General features: G+C 37.3%; 1 protein-coding gene across 1 annotated transcript in view; it reads left to right on the forward strand.

The window, feature by feature from the left end:
• Positions 1 to 20,231, forward strand: part of pdgfc (platelet derived growth factor c) — a 64,126-nt gene that overhangs the window by 32,141 nt on the left and 11,754 nt on the right. The window contains exons 2-3 of the mRNA XM_041990936.1: positions 12,277 to 12,469; positions 16,593 to 16,773. Of these exons, the coding sequence (XP_041846870.1) occupies positions 12,277 to 12,469; positions 16,593 to 16,773 (374 nt within the window). The remainder of the gene's footprint in view (positions 1 to 12,276; positions 12,470 to 16,592; positions 16,774 to 20,231) is intronic.

Consider the following 20,231-nt stretch of genomic DNA (forward strand, 5'->3'; position numbering starts at 1 on the left):
GTGTTTCCAGCTGGATAACAGCTGGTTAACTGGTTGTGTTCACTGGTTATAACAGCAGATCTTAAATTCTGTTCTTTTATGTCTTCTTGAACCAAATAATCATTAAAAAGTAAGAACATATTTTTATTAGAAAACATTTATCAACATTAAAGTGAGTCAGCAAATATGTGATTTTGTTTATCAGTCTATTTGTTATTGGTTGCGGGCCGATAGTCGGATACTTTTGGGTCAAAATGTATTAGAGGCAGCTCCTGCATAGGTTTTGGTAAACAATTTTCAGAAATAAATTGTCTTTTTATGAGAAAATCTAATAATTCTGGCTCTGACTGCATCATTATGTTAAATAAAAATAAATAAAAATAAATAAATAAATAAAAAATCCATTCAGTCTTTTGTTGAACCTAATTGAGATAACATCTCCAGAAGCCAAGCCAACATTTTTTTAAAGCACTTCAAAACACTTCAAGTACTGACCAAAGTGCTGAACACTGAGAACACTTAAAACAGTAAAGTTCATGAAATAAATCTAGTAATATAACACAATATTAAAAAGTAAAGAAAAGAGAAGAACAAGCGGTCCACACTGACACAATGTTTCTACACTTTCAGTTTTCATCTGATCCATCATTTCTGATGTCTGTTCTGTCTGTTTTCTTTCTCCCTCAAACACAAAATAATTAAAACACAAACACTGCTCATATATTCATCATCATTTGCTGGACTTGAATGTTGATTTTATTTTTAAAAATTACACTTTTTGGAAGTATCTAACCGTGTCCACTCTCAATTATTCCTGCAAAAGCACTACATGGCTTTAGTGATTTTAAGAAGTAGCACATTTAAATGAGCACAGATTTTGTGGCTTGCATGTATCACAGTACAAAACTAAAGTTCCCTTGCCAAATGTAACCATGGTGAATATTGGTCCAATGCCACGATACAGGAAGTCTCTGTGACTAGCACATAATGCCTTTTACCAAACTTGGCATGGGTGATGAGTCTGCTCTTGAACTCGGTCTCAACTCGTATAATTACTGGTCTGGGCCAAAATGCAAGGATCAATTTTTTTGTCCCCTGCATGTGATTTACATAATGTGTAATCTGTTAGAAGTGATACAAAGTCTGTCTTGATGGGCATCAACCAAACTACTACTTCACTCAGCAAGTGCATTCTGTCTGTTTAGGCTTATACAATGTAACTGATTCCCACATTGTCCCATGGACAGCACATAAAACACACTTCTATCTAAACCTTTGAACCTTCTAAAACTGTGGATGGAGTATCACATACATTTGCCTGCACACACGCTCACATGGGGGTATCAGGTTGGGCCATGTGATGTGATCTGCAGATGTTTTTTTGTGCCTCTGCAGCAGGTGTTAACAGATGTCCCCCTTCTCCACTTGGTCTGGGCGGCTTCATGGTTAAAGGGGGGCTGGGACCACTGTTCACTCAGATGACCCTTCTGCAGAGCTGTCCAGCTGGAAATTAGCTGCCTCGCAGAAACTGTTACTGAGCAGGTCAACAGCCCCGACCCTGACTCACTCCTCATCTCTACAGTTACTGCTGCAGCCTCACACAGCAGTATATAATCGTGAAAATGGAGCAATATATTGCATGGGATCAATAATGTATTACATTATTTTGTAATGACACATGGAAAAGTTTTTTTTTCACTTTAAAGAAGCATGGAACTTTGGCAGATTTTCTCGGTGACCCCCTAATGATGGCTAATTTTGGCATCCATCTTGCATCTTTTACCTGTACTATGAGATCTCTCCAAACTGTGAAAGTCAGTTATGCTGACTCATATGTCTTGCTCTTTCTCTCTTTCTTTTCCTCTCTTCCTCTAATAATGTCCTCTTGCATTTCTTTGCTGAATCAGCCACTGTGCACATTCAAAATACAAGTGTTGATATCCACTTGCTAGCGTTTGATGCCGTGTGTAAAGTAAAACTGAGCGGCAATGTCATGCTGCATTCCAGAAGCAAAAGTTGTGAAGTGTGGTTTTTCAGCCGCAGGCTGTTGCTGGGCAGAGTTGGCCCCAGAAATGTACATAAAAAATGTCACTGGGCCTTCAAACAAGTCAGGACCACAGAGTTTTAAGGTTGGAAAGTTACAAAGTGAAACTTTAAATGGGCCATAACTGCTCATCTAGTGATCACAGATGCTGTGGTGGTTGGCACTTGTGCTTTACAGCAAGAGGTTTTCCTGGTTCAAATCTCACCTGAGCCCTTTTTTTTGTTTAGAGATTTTGTTCCCTTAGGGTGCAGTCACACTGGCACTGTTTGCGCTGCTTTTAATGAACCCTGGTCCACTTTCACAATTTGTTTAGAGTAGCATCAGTGCACTTTGGCACATACCAAAGAAGTGAACTCTAGTCCACTTAAAATTCTGGGGTCTCAGTTCACTTGCAAGTGAAACTTGGTACAGTTCACTTGCAGTGTGAATGCAAATGGTCCATCCAGTGAACCAAATAGATTAAGTGACTTAGAGCGCTTTGTAGTGCAACATGCTGGATGGCTCACTGCCTCTCCTGCTCATATGGACAGCTTCTTGTGAAAACTGTATCATATTTCAACACCAAAGCAAAAGGAAAAACCTTCTTCTTCTTCTTCTTCAGGGGTTGTTTTGGGGAAAATCACCCATTTATGCTCCCTTGAATACGTAAATCTGTCCTCATATCTTTTGCATTGTCATGGTAGTTAAGTCAATTCCTCTACTTGTGGGCAGTGCTAAGTTCAGAGTTCAACCCCATGATCCAACGTCAGTTTCAGACACAGTTTGTCAGTGGTAATGCTTTGCTATAAAGTTGTTTCCAACTGCCCAACACACCCTAAAACACTGGCATAAGTCTTTTGTCAAAAACTTGCACAATTTCTACAGTTGTTGTGCTCGTCTTCATTATTTTTATGCTTTTTCTTCTTCTGCTTTTTTTCCCTTCATGATCGTCTTCTTCTCTGGTTTCTGTCTTTCACTGGTTGCATGTCAGCTGTTCTGCTTAGTACTGCCCCCACGATTTCCGGCGGTATTGCTCCATCTTTTGCGTCAAGCGACGGATAGCTAAGCTCCCTGAAAACTGTTCGTCTGTCTGTGTATCCGTCTTTTGCATCGAGCACAAGTGGACCTTTAGTGAGCATTTGTTGTAAACTGCATGATGTTGTCCAGACGGTTTGTGCCATTTAAGTAAAATGCAAGCCAAAGTACAATGCTACATTATTTTGAATTTCCCACCCAATTGAACCGAGTTTCCCGGACTATTTTGGTGCGAATGTGCCCTTAGTATAGGTTTTGTTTGGGTACTCCGGGTTCCTCACATTATCCAAAACATGCATGCCAGGTTAATTGCCAACTCTTAATTGACCTGAGGAGTCAGTATGAGTGTTTATGGAGTATAATCTGTCTCTGTTATGGACTGGCAGCCTGTTGACTCACCCATTAGAAGCTGGGAAAGGTTCCAGCACTTCCCTCAACCTGCCTCAGTTCCATTAAGCTGGTATAGGAAATGGGTGTATGAAAAGCCAATCGTACAAGTGAATGAGTTTAAGCTCTGTTCAAAAAATCTTTTGGTGTGATGTATTAAAAATATTTCTCTAACAACCTTAGTAGTTTCCTTGTCAACACTTGTCACATAAATCATTGTCTTTTCCATATAAACCCATTTGATGTAAAATGAGTCATTTTTTTAGTTGTACTTCTTTCGGCAAAAATGATATTACAACAGAGAAGGAGAAAACATTCCTGTGGAAAAGAAATGCTTCTAGCATGTATGGAATCTTTGCTATGGCTATGTTTTGTGTTGTGGAGCCATTGTGGTTTTTATTGCATATCTGAGTGTTTGTATTGTTGATTCTAGGACTCTATTGAGTTTAGGAGCCCAACTTAATTCTGATAGATGAGTAGCCATGGCTACCATGACACATTTGACATTTACTGTGATACATCTGGCACACAAAAATGTAATTTACAGCAAAAATAAAAAGAGAAAAAAAAAACTACTGAAATGCAAATATCTACAGAAAAAATGTGCATAGTATAAACTAACTCATAACTTTCACATACCAACCATGAATCCACTGACTTGGATAATGGATTATCAATACTATCTACCAATATAGTAGATTCCATATTATACCTAGATAAATTAAGCTAACATTAACAGACACTCTATATGTCCATCAACTGCAGTAACTCATTCACTAGACTACACAAAAAATACCTATATACACACCTATATACTATGCTTCCCTTTACACAGTTTTCAGCAGCAATTGTAGGTGTTGTGAGAGTCAAACATGTTACAATCCATCTTCAGTTTAATGTACAGAAACATGCATCTGGCACATCAAATAGCTACAGAAGGGTCCCATACAGTCAAATTATTTTTTTAATGGTATAAAAGGTTCCCATGGTGTGTTTCAGCTCCCTTTTGGCCTGACCCACTGTAAACCCAAAGGCAATAAATATCCAAAGCATGGTTGGGAATTTATTGCACCTGTAGTAACCACTGCATGGCTTTAATAAGCTGCAGATGCTGAAGTGATTGCATTGAAGCTGAAACACATACTCTTAAAGACGGAAAATCTTTGTGAGGTACAGTTTCATCACCTGACCAAAGCTGCTTCAGTTCTGGGGCTGCCCAGGGGTTCTCATTCATTTTGATCAGTGGGTAACACGGCTGAAATTAAGAGCATTTTGGGTTTAGTGTCACGCTGACCCGGCTGTCGATTACTGAACAGGAATTAGCTGTCGTGAATGATTATCTTTGATGCATGTAGCTGCTGGGGGAACATGTTGTGAACCAATCTTTAGTTCATAATGTGTGAAAATAATAATTTTGCCAACTTTCTGCAAATAAAACCCTCTGTACCAAAATGAACTAATTAGCCAGCTAATGTGAATTCATACTTCAGTCATTAAGAAAGATGATTTATTTCTTAGTCAGGTTTGTATTTGGTCTGGTAAAGAACACCCAAAGTTTTGTCTGCTACTATATTTTATTTAGCATGCACAAGATAAGCCTTAGCTACAAACTGATGTAATAAACACAACTAAAAAGATTAATTAATTGCATTAAATTGGAGCAAGAATTAATGTTATTTTTCTTAATCTGCTTGTTTAGTTAATCTTTGCTTAAAGCTGTGTAGCTTTTAAAATACAAAAACGAATGTAAGTTTGAAAGCAACTATGTGTGTGTACAACTGTAAGTAATTGCTGAGATGTTAACATCACCAGTATTAGCAGTGGTTTAGTGTGCACTAACGTCATCACATGCACACATATCCACAACCGTCTGCATGTGTCTTGCAGTTTTGTTTTGGCAGAGTAAAGGTTAATGTTTAACAGCATGATTAGTTCAGCTTCTAACGTGTGAACAAAGCACAATGGCTGCACTGTATAGGCTCCTATTTATTCAGACTCACTTCCTCCCTTAATAGTCGGCTCTACTTTCCTCACAGAGGAAAAAAGTAGGTCAAGGAAAAGTCATGTTTGAGGTAATTCACTCTAGGGGGGACTGCGTCTCTGATCATTAGATGACACTGCACCCTAAGAGGTGTGGTCATATTCAAATCAGTGTTACACCCTGAATCCAGCCTGACATGTAGTGTGTTCAAGCATTTTACAGTGCTCTAAGGACAAATCAATGGGGGGTATTCAAGGTATAAAAAGTTGAAGACAGAAGCATGAAAATACAACGTTTCTTTTATATGATAAAAAGGTTGTTTTTCAACCTTGTACATTCTACTTTAATCAGTATTGGTTTTCAGCAGCTTTTCTTTGCAAGAGGTCACTCCTTAGGACTTTCTGCTTTGATGCAACTGAACAAAGGCTCAACAGTGAAGAATCACATAGATATTCCATTCATAGGCTTCATGCACAAAGACCCAGAACCTGAGAAGAATTCAAACACATTATTCTTTCACCTACTGCAATTATCTGTGATGAATGTGCAAAGGTTACTGCATATTAGCAGAACTTTTGGACTGTGACTTTATCTATGAAAATCTGGAATATAATCACACACTGTTTTCTCAGTATGCCGAGATTTTCCTTTCACCTTGCCGTTTATTTGAAGCCTTAATAAAGAGACATTCTAGTTTATAGATTTTCTTTTCCTTTTTCCCAAAAAAAGGAATAATAATGGATATGTTTTTTATTTTTTATTTTTTTTATGATACAGCTATATTTCTGGCTCTTTCTATTAATGCCATGTGTTCACCTAATATGGCACATGTATCTGGAGTCATGCATTAAAAAATCATACATAGTTTTTCATATTATTCATGAAGTGTTTTATGAGTTTGTATGTTAGAGCCAACAGTAATGGGGATGTAATTAAAAACATGTCATTGTGATGGAGGGCCAAGCTTTAATAGCATGAAAGCTATCGGCTTGTTTCCTCCTTAGCCAGCAAACTGATATGAAAACAGTCAATCAAGCCTAGTATGTTGGAACTACTTGAAGCATGGTAACAAAGAAAAGGCATAATTCAGTACTATCAATGGAGAGATCAAAGATCTTTACTAAACAACATAAAAACTAATCAGATTATCTGAACTGCATCATGCTTTTGTTAACCTTATCAAACATGTTTTTACTCAAATGTGAGAGCACAAACTTATTTTTTGTTCTTTAATTCCGTAATTCGTAAAAAAAAAATATATCTGTTCTCAACTCTCAAATAGTGCATGTCGGCTGTTTTAAATCTGCCAAGGCTACTCTGTTGATTGACAACATCGGTGGGGGTGCCAGGGGAAAAATCGCAAAAGTCACAGAATTACACGTTGATAAATAATATAGATTTTTATTGCCTCTCTCAGGATTGGGACATTTTCCTGCCAACAAAAATTAAATTAAAATTAGATAGCAAATGAAAATAAAAGGAAATCCCTGTACAGATTATATGATGTTAATATACTTGATTTGAAAAACTGAATATAGATTCAACTAATGTAAAATGCATTAAATGCCTCAGGTTATCGGATAACTTTATTTTCAATTATTTCGCTCATCTTAAATTGTCTAGCGATACTTTGGCAACTAGAATATAGCACTGCAAACCCTTCAGGATCTGGATTTCTCCCCAAATTGTCAGCCATTGACAATAAAATAAATTAATACTCTACTAATGCATGTAGATGTTCCAGAGCTGTGGGTCATTTGCTCACCCACAACAATAGTTAATCCTCATCTCAGAGGCCTTTTGTCTGTTAATATCTCATTTTACTGCTATTTTGTATCAAAAACTAGCCTCCTTAAGCAGAATTAGTCCACAAGTTAGTTGATCAAGAAAGTATTTGCCCTTTAATTGCCTGGAAAGTGGATATAACAGGTGTAGTACCTGTGACTTTGCATGTACAACTAGGGGAAAGTGGTACTACTCCCAATCTGTTTGCTGGCCAACTGTACCAACCAGCAACAAATATGGATGGCATCACAGTTCTTTGCAAAAAACATAAGATTATTGTGAATTTAGGCCTGTAAAAGGACAGATTGAGGTACTATGTTTTACACACATAAAGCATTAATTCACAGGCAAAATAATCTCTAGGCACTTTAAAGTGCACTATGTAAGTTTCTGATATTAAAACTCTGTGGTCCTGACTCGTTTGATAGCACAGAGATATTTATCATTTTTTACATTTCTGGAGCCGTCGCTGTCCAACAGAGTTCTGACGCTGAGAAACCGAACTTCACAGGTTTTTCTTCTCGGACGCCGCTTGACAGCTGAGTTTTGCTTTAGATACCTTGTCACACGCTAGCAACTAGATATCAACACACCAGCTATTTTCAACCCAGACCATGGCAGATTCATTTAAGATCTGGGGAGCAGGGCGTTTAGTCGCTCGGCTCCTCATCTCTGGAATTCCCTCCCTCCTGATCTCCGTACAGTGGACTCCTTCCTTCTCTTCAAATCCAGACTCAAAACTCATCTGTTCAGACAGTCTTATCCCCCCTAAGTCCATATACATCTTTCCACAGTGTTTCCTTCCTCTATCACTTATTCTGTTTTGTGCTTTTAATGTTTTGCTTACTTTTAGTGTCTTATGTTTGTACAGTGTCCTTGGGTGCTTTGATAAGGCGCTTTTTTAAAATAAATGTATTATTATTATTATTATTATTATTTAGACGATTTCCATAGTGCATATTTAAAGATATAGTCCAATTCAATCCATTTTATGATACATTTCACTGTATTGATAATACAATCAAATCATTTTTTTCTAAAGTCTGATTCATTATACTTGAGTTTTATTCTAATGCCAATTTATAAAAAATGACTTATAAATCAAAGAATCTGTCCATATAAGTATGCACAAGGTGACAGGTGTAAGGAACATTCCCTTCTAACAACAAATACATAAGACAACATAATTTTATCCATCTAAGTATTTGTGTTTATATTTGCATTGTAATTTTCCTTTCTACAAACAATGGCCATATTTTCTATATGCAAATCAGGTAATGCAGTTCCTTAATTACAAATGTTAAACCATTCATTGACAAAACTAGTGTTGTGATCTCATAATTTTTCGGTTTATATAAAGATCACAATGATACAGATAACTGGTTTGGTCCAAACTGACACTATGTACCGTTCCAACTACTGATTATGCTAGCTATTACTTGTTTATTGTAGCAGTAAACATGTCAAGTTGTAAAGTAACTATAACTTAATGAGCCCAGTAAAGCCAACTATAACACCTGCTGATATTGCCAAGTAAAGAAAACCAACAAAAACCAACTCAAAAAACCTGTGAAGGCCATTAAAAAACCAGCCTACATTTCAATTTCCCAAAATCTATACATAGCGTCTGGTGTTTTTTATTCATTTTTTAAAAATAGTTATTGACCTCTCACTCCTTAGAGATAGGGTGAGAAGCTCTGTGATCCGGGAGGGGCTCAGAGTAGAGCCGCTGCTCCTCCACATTGAGAGGAGCCAGATGAGGTGGCTCGGGCATCTGGTTAGGATGCCTCCCTGCCGAAGTGTTCCGGGCGCGTCCCACCGGAAAGAGGTCCTGATATTGATCTAATGATTCAGAAAAAAGTCAGAAGCAATGAAACTGTATCCTTATCAAAGAAATTTAAGTAGAATTACCACTGAAACCACAGTTTTGCCCAGTCGATGTATCTCCATCTGATAATGTTTGCATATAAGAAACATGTCTATTTTGTTCAAAAAGTCCAAATTTCAGACTCGCAAAAATGCTCATTCCAAAGACAACAATGAATCTCACATAAATACATTTTTACCATGGAATAAAATAAAACCCATTCACATACACACACTCATACCCCAGTAGGCACATCGGGAGGCAACGTGGGCCTCCCACCTTCCAGTTGGAAGACAACTGGCCTTCCTTTGCCACCCACTGTAGCTCAGCTCAAATAGTAGAACTAAAAAGGTTACAAAAAAAAGTTTAAACAATTTCTTAAGTAAAACAATCAATTTCTGACATTAAAAGCTAACAAATTAGCAAGCTAAGCTATAGTTGGATGGGCTAGCTAAGAAAATGCTATTGTAAATCATATCTGAGCTGTTTGAATGAAAAGTTTGACAAGACCAGTCACAGCAAGGTGTTATTTCCCATCAAATGCTTTAAAATTTTAAAAGTGAAAAATTTGATCTTGTTGAAATTGGTTTCACTTACTTATTTTAAGGGACCACTTTGTTGCTCTTGGAACCATCCTAAAATACGCCCTCATATTACTGTTATATGACATACACAGGGTGAAAACATGGCACAAACTTAACCTGTATCTGTTTTTCTTCTGTTGCAAGCAGAGTGAATCAGGCCACATGGTATGAATCTCAGCCTTAAATCAAGTTTATGGCAAAATAAGAGGTACTGGGTCAAGTCGTGTTTCAGACATTAATTTGTCTATATTGCACGGGGAAGAAGTTTACTCATCTATTAGTATATTAACCAGCTTCCAGCAGCACACTGCTAACACATTAAACCTCTGCTGGTCAGATGTATTGGACTGGGTCATGAATACAGATTGTTCATTAGAGGTATGAAAACAAACACTTCTTAAAAAATTGATGACAGGCTGGAAATGGGAGGAATTTATCAACATAAACTCACACAGTAAAATATTACCAAATTGTATCACAGCTTGCTGGTACAAATAATATTTTGAGCTACAGCTCATTCAAAAATACAGCTCTGCTGACAGTTTGTATTTTATGAATTAAACCATTGTTATAATAATGTGGAACTTTAACAACATTTATTCATATGGGAATGTGAGATATTTCCTCTTGTGGGACAGGTCAGGCAATTTTTTAAACATTTGGAAATTTTGTGAAATGTCTTTATTAGCCATCATGTGAATGTCATAAAGGAAGAACAGTATCAATTACAGTTCTACATTCAATGCATATTTTCCTGGCAGGTTAAGCCAAACTTAGCTCAAAGGGAAACTGCTAACATAGCTTCACCTCAGTGCATTCCACACACACTCAAAAACTGCCTTAAACACATAAGTTCATATGCTTATACAAAATGACCAGTTAGCATACAAACTGGAATTAGCTTCCTCAAAAACCAAAGTTATTGATAAATTATTTTCATTTAAATCCATAACTTTAGAATGTAAGAAAACGTAAGAACTAGAAAAAGTTGCTAGAATAGATTTGTATTTGTTTTGCTTGTGGAAAACATGATTTTCTTCTAGTAAATGACTTGTTTAAAGCCAGCATAACAGTTATATTCTACAGTGATATCACTTCGTTTGTCAACTGTCACCATGTTGAGCTTCCTGATGCCTGAAGTGACCATATTTAGGCAATAGTGTAGAGCTGGAGAGGGATCTTTTAATGTTGATTGGACAAAAAAGCATTTCTTTAAGGACTTATATCCATCAAATATTGATCTTTTTTTAGAAGGACCACCACTAAGACAATAACAGGGAGTGAATCTAGCTAACAATGGCATCCCATGATTTGTGGGAAAAAATCTGACTGTGTCTGGTTCTGCTGGGGCTCTTTTCTTGTTTCTTGTTCTCCTCTCCACTGTCACTGATTACTACTCTTTCAGGACAAGTGACCAAATAAAAAATCCTGTGCTGTTAGTTTTTTTTGGCACAGCTATTTTTGTGAGCTGTCATTATATGAAAATGTTTATAACTGGATTGAACTGAACTGAATTGGATTATTTAACTGGACTGGCATTGAACTTACTTTCTTTCATTAAAGTGTATTAAAGTGCAGTGTGGTCACTATTATGTGAACTGGTGCTATAGGTACCAATAAAAACTATATAATTCAATGAGAGAGATTCAGGTGAAGGAGGAGACCCTGGATGGGTTACTTGGCCATTGACAGGAATAACAAAAAAGACACAAGACAGCAATTTCGACTCAAACAAACAACCAGAGCACCAAGAGAATGTACAAACTACTTTACTGATGTAGCATCAGCAAAGTAGAGCAATATAATGACTGTGATGCCTTAAAAACAGGGAAACAGTATCACTTAACCAAGTTTCCTTAGAGATAGCATGGCAACAGGGTGTTGTCACTGCAATGAAAGGGAGGCTCAGGTGGATGTATCTTGGCAATTCTTCATCTGAAGGTGACAAGGACTCGTAGAGCCCCAGGGGACTGAGTGACAAGCTTCTTTACTGGATTAAAACCCCACAGCCACTGCTCCTAGGGTTTATGAGGGCTGCTTGGTATATCCATAACAGACCATAACAGCTTTAATGTACCCTGCATTTAGCTGATGTTTTTGACTTGGCAATAACAGACAAAACCACATCCATATTTATGAGGCGTTATATAAGAATGCATTTCTTTCTGAAATTTTCTGTGTTGTGTGGTTAATCTGTGAAGTACATTTAATCAGTTTTTATAAGTTGTTGCCGTAAGACCGTTCATTTCAGTTCAATTATATATTCAGTGGAGTTCAGTGTGTCAAGACTGAGTTCAGACTGAAAAGTATGCTGATAACATGTTTGAGTCTGAGCCAGATATCCAAATGTTTTTCAAATTAAACTGTCGAATGAATAATGGATGGATAAAAAAAGAGTGAGCGCAGAATTTCTTCTTTTCTACTGGACATCTGGTCAGTATTTCACTCTACATAATGCCATAGAGTTTGACATTTTTACGCCTCAAATAATAATCCCAACTTCTTCTTCGAACCACGCCCTTGTCAGTCAAGTAATGCACAGGTAGTCAAGGGCCATTCATATCTAAATACATCAATCAATCAAACTTTTGCACAATATGTACAAAGATACAAAACCTTCTGTTTTCTGTTTTAGGAGTGCAAGATTCCCTTCATGAAAAAGTCATAACAGTTTCTGGAGAAGGAATGGTCCACAGCCCTGACTTCCCACACACCTATCCCAGGAATACCGTGTTAGTCTGGAGACTAGTGGCGACCAACAACATGAGGATCCAGCTGACATTTGATGAGAGATTCGGTCTGGAGGACCCCGAAGATGGGATATGCAAGTAAGACCATGCATATGATGCAGAATAAACCTATTTGCAATAGATTTTTCTAAAGTTTTTTTTTTTTTTTTTTTTTTTTTTTTTTTTATATATATATTTATATATATATATATTTTTCTATATATATTTATAGCTATGCCATAAGTAATTGCAAAGTGTCTTTTGTTGTTTCTGACCTCAAAATCCTGATTAAGTTATATAAAATAAATTCAAGAAATGGATTAAAGAAGTTAAGAATTTCCCCCAAGAAATTTTCTGTCCATTAAACTGAGCGAAAAGCATAAGCTAGTACAGCTGCAAGGCCTAATAGCATGCACAGTTTTTCATAAACCATTCCTGTGCCTGCATGGTGAGTCCTCATCTGTTGAGGGCTTTCCCCATTGGCTTTCAGATACATGTTGGTCTGAGGTTAAAAAAAAAATGTCATGCCTGGATTGTAGTCCATCTTTAAAGATTTAGAGCCAGAGTGTGGCCATTTGTGAAATTGCTTCGGTCTGCCATGGCAGCTCGTGAATATTGAAAATCTAGCAGTATAGTGATTTGTTTTGCCCAAGACACCGTGATGACGTTCAGACCAGCATATTTTACAGGAGGAAGCCGATATTTTTAGCTGCTTATGGAACAGTTCAAATGGCATGCTCTACACCCTCTAAATAGCAGCACATAAACACAAATAGACACATATAAGTAGAGTACTTTTTTTTTTTCTTTACTGAGAAGACCCATTTTCAATTACAGCTGGGGTTTACCTTGGTTGTCACTCATTTTAAATGGAAATCCCACGTCCCAAAAATCAATTTACCCTCTGTGCAATATGCTCAGCATTTTGTTTTTAATATACCACAACTGACTGGTTGGCATGTAAGAGCCCAGTGAAGGGAAGGTGGAGAAGATCTGGGGGAAGGTAACCTCAGTAGTTATTCCTTGAGAGCCCCCTAATGGATGACAACTTGAACTGCAGTTGCATCAGAGATTACAAATGATGTTTGAATTGGCAGGAACCAGATTAACATTTATCTTGTGACTGAACATATTGACAGGGCAAAACTATATGTGCATATGAATACGTATGCCTTTGACACTTGGTGTGGACTCGTCTTCAATGATCAATGAGGTGTATGCAAATCTGGCTTTGGTCTGGGTCCATAGTCTTGATCAAGAAGGCCTGCAGCTAATTCAATTCTCCAAAGTGCTGTAATGTGTTGCCATCCTGGATTCATGCTTATGCTTTCCATTATCCTTTGTGTGCCCTGTCTATATTAATTGTAAACTGAGAGATAAAGAGAAGAACAGAAAAGAAAGAAAGATAAACTGTGTGAGCTTAAGTAATATGAGCCCCCCCTAGCACACCTGCTGAGCACTGGGTGCCTGTTGATGAATGAGGTTAGCATTGCTGTCAAAACCCTGTGAGGGAAAGTTGCAACGTGGGCCAGGGTGCAGACTGACAACTTTTGTGCTGCCCTGTCTTTACAAGACTGCACTAGTCAGAGACCTGAAAGAAAGAGGTAAGAAACAATAACAACATCCTTTTACATGGTCAGGCAAGTCAGCACCACATCTACTGCTCCGGTTATAGCATTTTTCATTCCCGTAACCCTTCCCAGCTCCTGACTAAAGCCCAACAGGTTTTGGTCAGATCCCAAGATACACACTCTTGGCAGAGTTGACAGGAGGATGAATGCAGCATGCAAGCAGAGATGTACATTCACAAGCCTATCTACTTGTATTTTCTCTGACCCTCTTTTCTTTTATCCCCTTTCAAGCGCTCTCAGTTTCTGTCCCACATATACACACTAACACATATAATGTCAGTGATACCCTGCGTCTGTGTCACTGTCCAGTGTGATGTATAAAAACAAGACTACAGTGTCTTATCCTGTGATTCACAGCAAGAGCAGGGGATAAAACAAACAATACTGAGAGATGTGCTCAGCACTGGCTACAAGCCTGGAGCAAGAAGTCTTTGCAACGATGAGAGAGAGGCTATGTACTTGAGATGCTCATCTGCTATTCTGTTTGTCGGAGGCACGATGAAAAGCATTCTTACCAAATCCACTGAAGGAGTGCAGTATTGAAGAGGGATTGGTCTTGCTGCTGGTTGGCATGGCAGCAGAGTCGTGCTTGGAGGCTCCAAAACAGCACTTTTTCTTTTTTTGTCTTTCAGAAAGACATTTAAGCTCTCTGTCTCAAGTATAAAAACCGAGGACTGAAGAAAAATGTTGGTACTGTTAATCTGTGTCATCTCCGTGGCAAATACTGTATCTATCAATAATGTATAAGAAAAAAAACTGTGGGAGAAAGCTTTGTGAATATTAAACACAGGTTTCCATGCAATATGTTGGAAGATTCTCCTTTTACTGGTAGTATTGTAACATATAAGAATCCTACTCAGTATCTAATCGTACATCTTTGTATGTATGTTGGGGCATTTGTAAATCTGAGAAACCACTGCTCAGCATGGTAATTGTGAACACATGGTGATGTGTAATGATCAGTGCATCTTGTATTATTGATGAGCCATCTGTCAAAGCTCTGGCATTTTTGATGTGACAATATTATGGAAAAAACTTCCCTTTCTTACTGACCCTTATGAAGAAGAGCAAAGAAAAAACTTGACTAACATCCTTTCCCAAAATATTTCATGCCAGTTGGTTTCAATTTAAATAAATGAATGCAAGCTCATGTAGTTTGCTGGATTGTTTTACTGTCAATATGTTGTTTTTTTTCTACTTTTTGCAATAGTAAATTTGCACTATAGGCTACCTCACTGTTGTTGTTTGCACTGATAACAAAACCCCTGTATAAATTTACAAATCAAAGGTACAAAAGTCAATGCATTTATTGACAACTCACCCCCACCCCTTCAGTTAGTTCAACATCACAGAAAATCCACTTTTAGCATTGCTCAGGTCCCTTCATGTTGTTTAATAGAAACCAGCTTGAACTGAATCTGTCAAGCCTGAGCACAATGTAAACAATGTCTTGGAAATCCAAATATCCGAACTGGCTGCAGTAAATGAGAGGTTAGCGTGCCTGTTGACGCAAATGGCAAAGTAATTAATCCCAGACTTTAAAGAGTGAGAGACAGTGCTGAAGCTAAATGCTGTGCAGCCGGCATACAGGTATAAATAGTAAAGAAAGAACTTCTAAACTGCATGTTTTAAGTGCTGACATTGGTCAGTGTTAACACTGGCACACCAAAGGCATCTGGAGCAGGGATATTTGCCTCAGCACTTCATAATGTTTATGGGATTGGCAGCTTGGTCAATGGAGAGAGACAGTCATGTAATGATTGGGCCACAAAATTTGACTCATATGGCAACACACAAAATGGAGCTTTAAGTCATATTTCTCTGAAGCTGAACAAAATCATAATTATCTGTGTTACTTTTGTAACACTTGACACAAGTTAAACTTGTGTTTAAGTAAGTTATTGAATAAATGCTGCGTAATTTTCCAGAATGCACATTTAATGGCTTTTATTTTTACCACCAGAAAAGCACTATCATTTAAACTCAATGAATCTCAAACAATTTGTGAGCCCATTAAAGGGAAGTTGCTTCCTGTGAAAAAGAAAATCCAATTCTCACAAATCATTATAGTAAATGATAAAAACCAAGGTACATAATTGCACAACTGTTTTTCAGAACTGCTGTTACAAATCTACTCATATTTACTGCTATGACTTCTGCACATTAAATTATAGTTTAATATGGTTTTATTACATCAAAAATTGACAAAAACATAAATTAAAAAAGAAAATAATTAAGAAAGACCTGTCTCTATAAGTCCACACATACTATTATCTTCTCAGGGTTTGATTAAAACCACATTTCAATGACAACAAGTGGCATCAGTGCAAAGGGCCAGTGAAAAGGCTAACTAATAATGCTATACTGTTCACCTGAGATTTATCCTCAATATACTGACACTCTCCAGTTTGTTTTTATTTAATTGCTGTAATTATTAGACCTATGACTAGATTTGGACCTTATTGCCCTGGGAAGCATAATTGAAATTAAATTTTTTGGTTATTATTAGGGCACGAGCTGCTCGGCACCACTTACATAAAATAACTTATCTGCATAATTTTTTTTGTTGTGTTTCTGCTTCATTCCACCAGGTATGACTTTGTGGAAGTAGAGGATCCAAGTGAAAAGTCTCTCCTGGGTCGCTGGTGTGGATCACAATCAGCACCAGCAAGTTACACATCTAAAGGCAGTCAGATCATTATTCGTTTTGTCTCTGATGAGTATTTCCCCTCTGAACCCGGATTCTGCATCCACTACTCCCTTCTGCCCATGGTATGTACAGTTTTAATGTGTGTTGCTGTCATAACATTTCTCTGCTTTTATCACCAAGCAGAGAAATCACATGGCACTGGGCTTTCAATGTAAGCACAACTGACTTAATTTGCTGGTCACACCACATGGTGTCCTAATTTGCAATAATCCATTTCTAATTATGTATGCCCAAAGTTTTAAACATTGCTGGGAGGAAATCATTTTTAAGCACTTTGCAAATTCTGGCACCTGTGCAGCTTTTTATTATAGTTATGAAGGTAGGTACAAACCACAGCAGCGCACACTCATTTACAAAGGCAAAACAAAATATTAGCATTTTCTGCAATAACATTGGAGAGTAGTCTCAAGCTGCCAATTAAAATGTAGTTGCCAAATGTTCAATGATAACCTGTTATCTGGTAGAAGAGGAAAGGCCTTTTTTATGATGGCCCCTAAAATAGTATTTTTTTGTGGTGCATTAGTTTTTAATAATCAAACAGATATTTTCTATTAATTGATCATGGCTTCTGAGGTTCTGGTGTATCTGTACATCCTGGTGGATGACTGACCAGTGAGGTGTTGTAATGTCACTGATGACAATCCATGAGACTGAAATGGGAAAAATAAGTAGTTTCACAGTCTCAAAATAGTCTTGTGACCCTTGGGGAGACTCATTCAACCCTCTGAAATGATAGGAGGCATTACAGCTGATGCTGTCTTTGCTATTTGTCTGTGCTTATGTTGGCAATTTCACAACATAAACTGTTTAAATTGGTAAAATTTTTTTGTCTTTTCTTGTTTTTTTATTACATCACCCCAGCTAAGGAAAACCTTCTTGCTACTGTAATATTTCACTGATACATATATATATTTTTTTTATTATTCTTCAGTGAGTGGCGATGTATTGTATGACTCACTAAAGAACACTAAAGATGTTGATTTGCAAATTTACCTTCCACATTAATGCATATACTAGAAAAACAGCCTTTAAATAGGTGTTTCACTATACATGAAAGGGAGCTGTTTAATCGATTAACACATCATAAAGAGCCAGCTGGGATGTTTTTGGCATCTGGTCAGAATTCCTTAAAGTGTCTCTGCTTATTTACACACAGTCAACACTATTTACCTCAACAATATACAGTCTTCAGATATTTATTTCTATTAGGTATGCTTCATTACTGTTTTGAGTATTTTCCAATTTTTTTTCAAGAAGCTTAAGTAACTGATCACAATTAATCACACACACACATATATATATATACACACATACACATATACATATAGCATACAGTACCGGTCATAAGTTTGGGCACATTTCCCATCAAATCTAATGGGAACATGTGTCCAAACAGGTAGTACAGTATAGTTTAGTTTAGGTAAATTTTGTAGTACACATGTTTAACTAACACAAATAGCTAATAAGTCAATCGCATAGCATCAACTCAATATATAGGCATGTCAACATGGTCAAGATGGCTTTCTGAATTTTGAACTGAGTATCAGAATGGGGAAAGCAGCGGGTTTAAGTGATACTGAATGTGGCATGGCTGCTGGTGCCAGACAGGCTGGTCTGAGTAAAGCAGCAAATCTATACACATATACCTCATCCTACTGCAATTTTCATCTGGGTTTAATAAAGTATTTTTTTACATCCAGTGACAGTTATCTTGACAAAAATCCCTTGATAATGTCGAAGGTCAGAGGATAATGGGCAAACTTGTTGCACATCAACAAGCAATACTCATTAGAATCAGGTTATGAGAAAAACCATCTTTGAAAGCATGACACATCAAGCCTTGAAGCAGATGGGACATAGCAGCAGGAGACCACACCAGGGACCACTCATTTCAGCTAAGAACAGGAAACTGAAGCAATGATTCACAAAGGCTTACCGCAATTGGAATATACAGAAACATTCAGAATATTTAGAATTTGGCCAGAATTTGGTTAAAAAACATGAAAGCATGAATCCAAACCTCTGGGTCCATCCCTCCACAACCCAGAGATCCATCTTGTGTAGGCTACTTCCAGCAGGATATAGCACCATGTCACAAAACCTAAATTATCTCAAACTGGTTTCTTGAGCATGACAATGAGCTCACTGTACTCCAGTGGCCTCCACAGTGACCAGATGTCAATCCAACACAACACACTGGGGATGTGGTGAAGCTGGAGATTCTCATCATAGAACTGTGTGATGATGTCATGTCAATATGGAGCAAAATCTCTGAGTTTTAATAAAGTGGCTGGTTAGTGTATAAAATAATATTTGTGTAATCACTGCCACTTAATTTTTTAAAATGATCTGTTTTCTTTTATTTTAGTCAACTGCTTGCTGTTTTGTTTTTAAACAGATTTAATCTCTGATCATTTCCATTATTTTGTTTCCTGTGTTTGCTTCTTGGTTGCTTTGCAGTGTTCTGATTTCACCAATACTCTGTTCCATTACACACACACCCCTAACTGCTATCAGTCATTAATCTTGGGATATATTATCAATGGTCTCTGGTCTCTTGTGCTGGATTGTTTTCATTTCTTGCAATTAGCATTTCAGTCTTACATCTTTGCGTTATTTGCAGTATGCGTGTCTTAGCTTGACTATTGCCTTGTTACAGGATTCTGCTTAGCCAAGCGCTCTTGTGTAATATTTGCTGACTGTTTACCTGCCTTTTACCCCCGTTTTATGAAATCTATTAAGTTTCCGACACTCCAGTCCTCATTCACCATTTGCCTCAGTCACCATGCTATGGCTTAAGGTACATATGCACGTCTCACCAAAAATGTTTTTTTTTTTTATTTTTAATTTTATTATTTATTTTACCAAACAAATCGAACATACTTACATCACAGCTGGGAAACTGGATCATCTTTTAAAATGTTAGAACAGATCTTGGTACCTTTTGTAAATCTGTCAGTCTTTGTCTTTCTTCATCCTCTTTGCATTCATCATTCTATTTCACTTTTTGGTCTTTTTATCTCCTGATCCATAGACCACACACACGCACACACACACACACATGCTCTGTGACTGACTAAAGCCTACAGATAAACTAAAGAGACAACTTCCATGTTTTAACCTGTCATGTTTTGTTCTGTTGACTTACTCTTGATAAACAATGCTCCTCCTCATTAATCCCTGTGACCTGCCAAAGAAATGCGCAACTGAGGTTACTCATAGTGCACTGCATTTGCTCCGTGACTGTCTTTATGCTTCACAAGCCTTTTTTCATTTCACAAGCGAAAAAAAAAAAAAAAAAAAAAAAACATTTCTCAAAAGAGGACAGACTAAAACTCAATTCACAAGACAATCTGAAAATGTACTGAGCCTCACGCAGAGCTACATTTCTCAGAATATATACAGGCTGAAATTCAGGAAATGTTGTAATGACGGCATGCACCATCTTTACACAGCAACCAGTGGTAATGGTCAAAGGTTGTGCTGAATGTCAAGCCACGGGAATTGTAAAACAATATAT

Source organism: Melanotaenia boesemani, chromosome 7 (assembly GCF_017639745.1).
Source record: "Melanotaenia boesemani isolate fMelBoe1 chromosome 7, fMelBoe1.pri, whole genome shotgun sequence".
NCBI lineage: Eukaryota > Metazoa > Chordata > Actinopteri > Atheriniformes > Melanotaeniidae > Melanotaenia > Melanotaenia boesemani.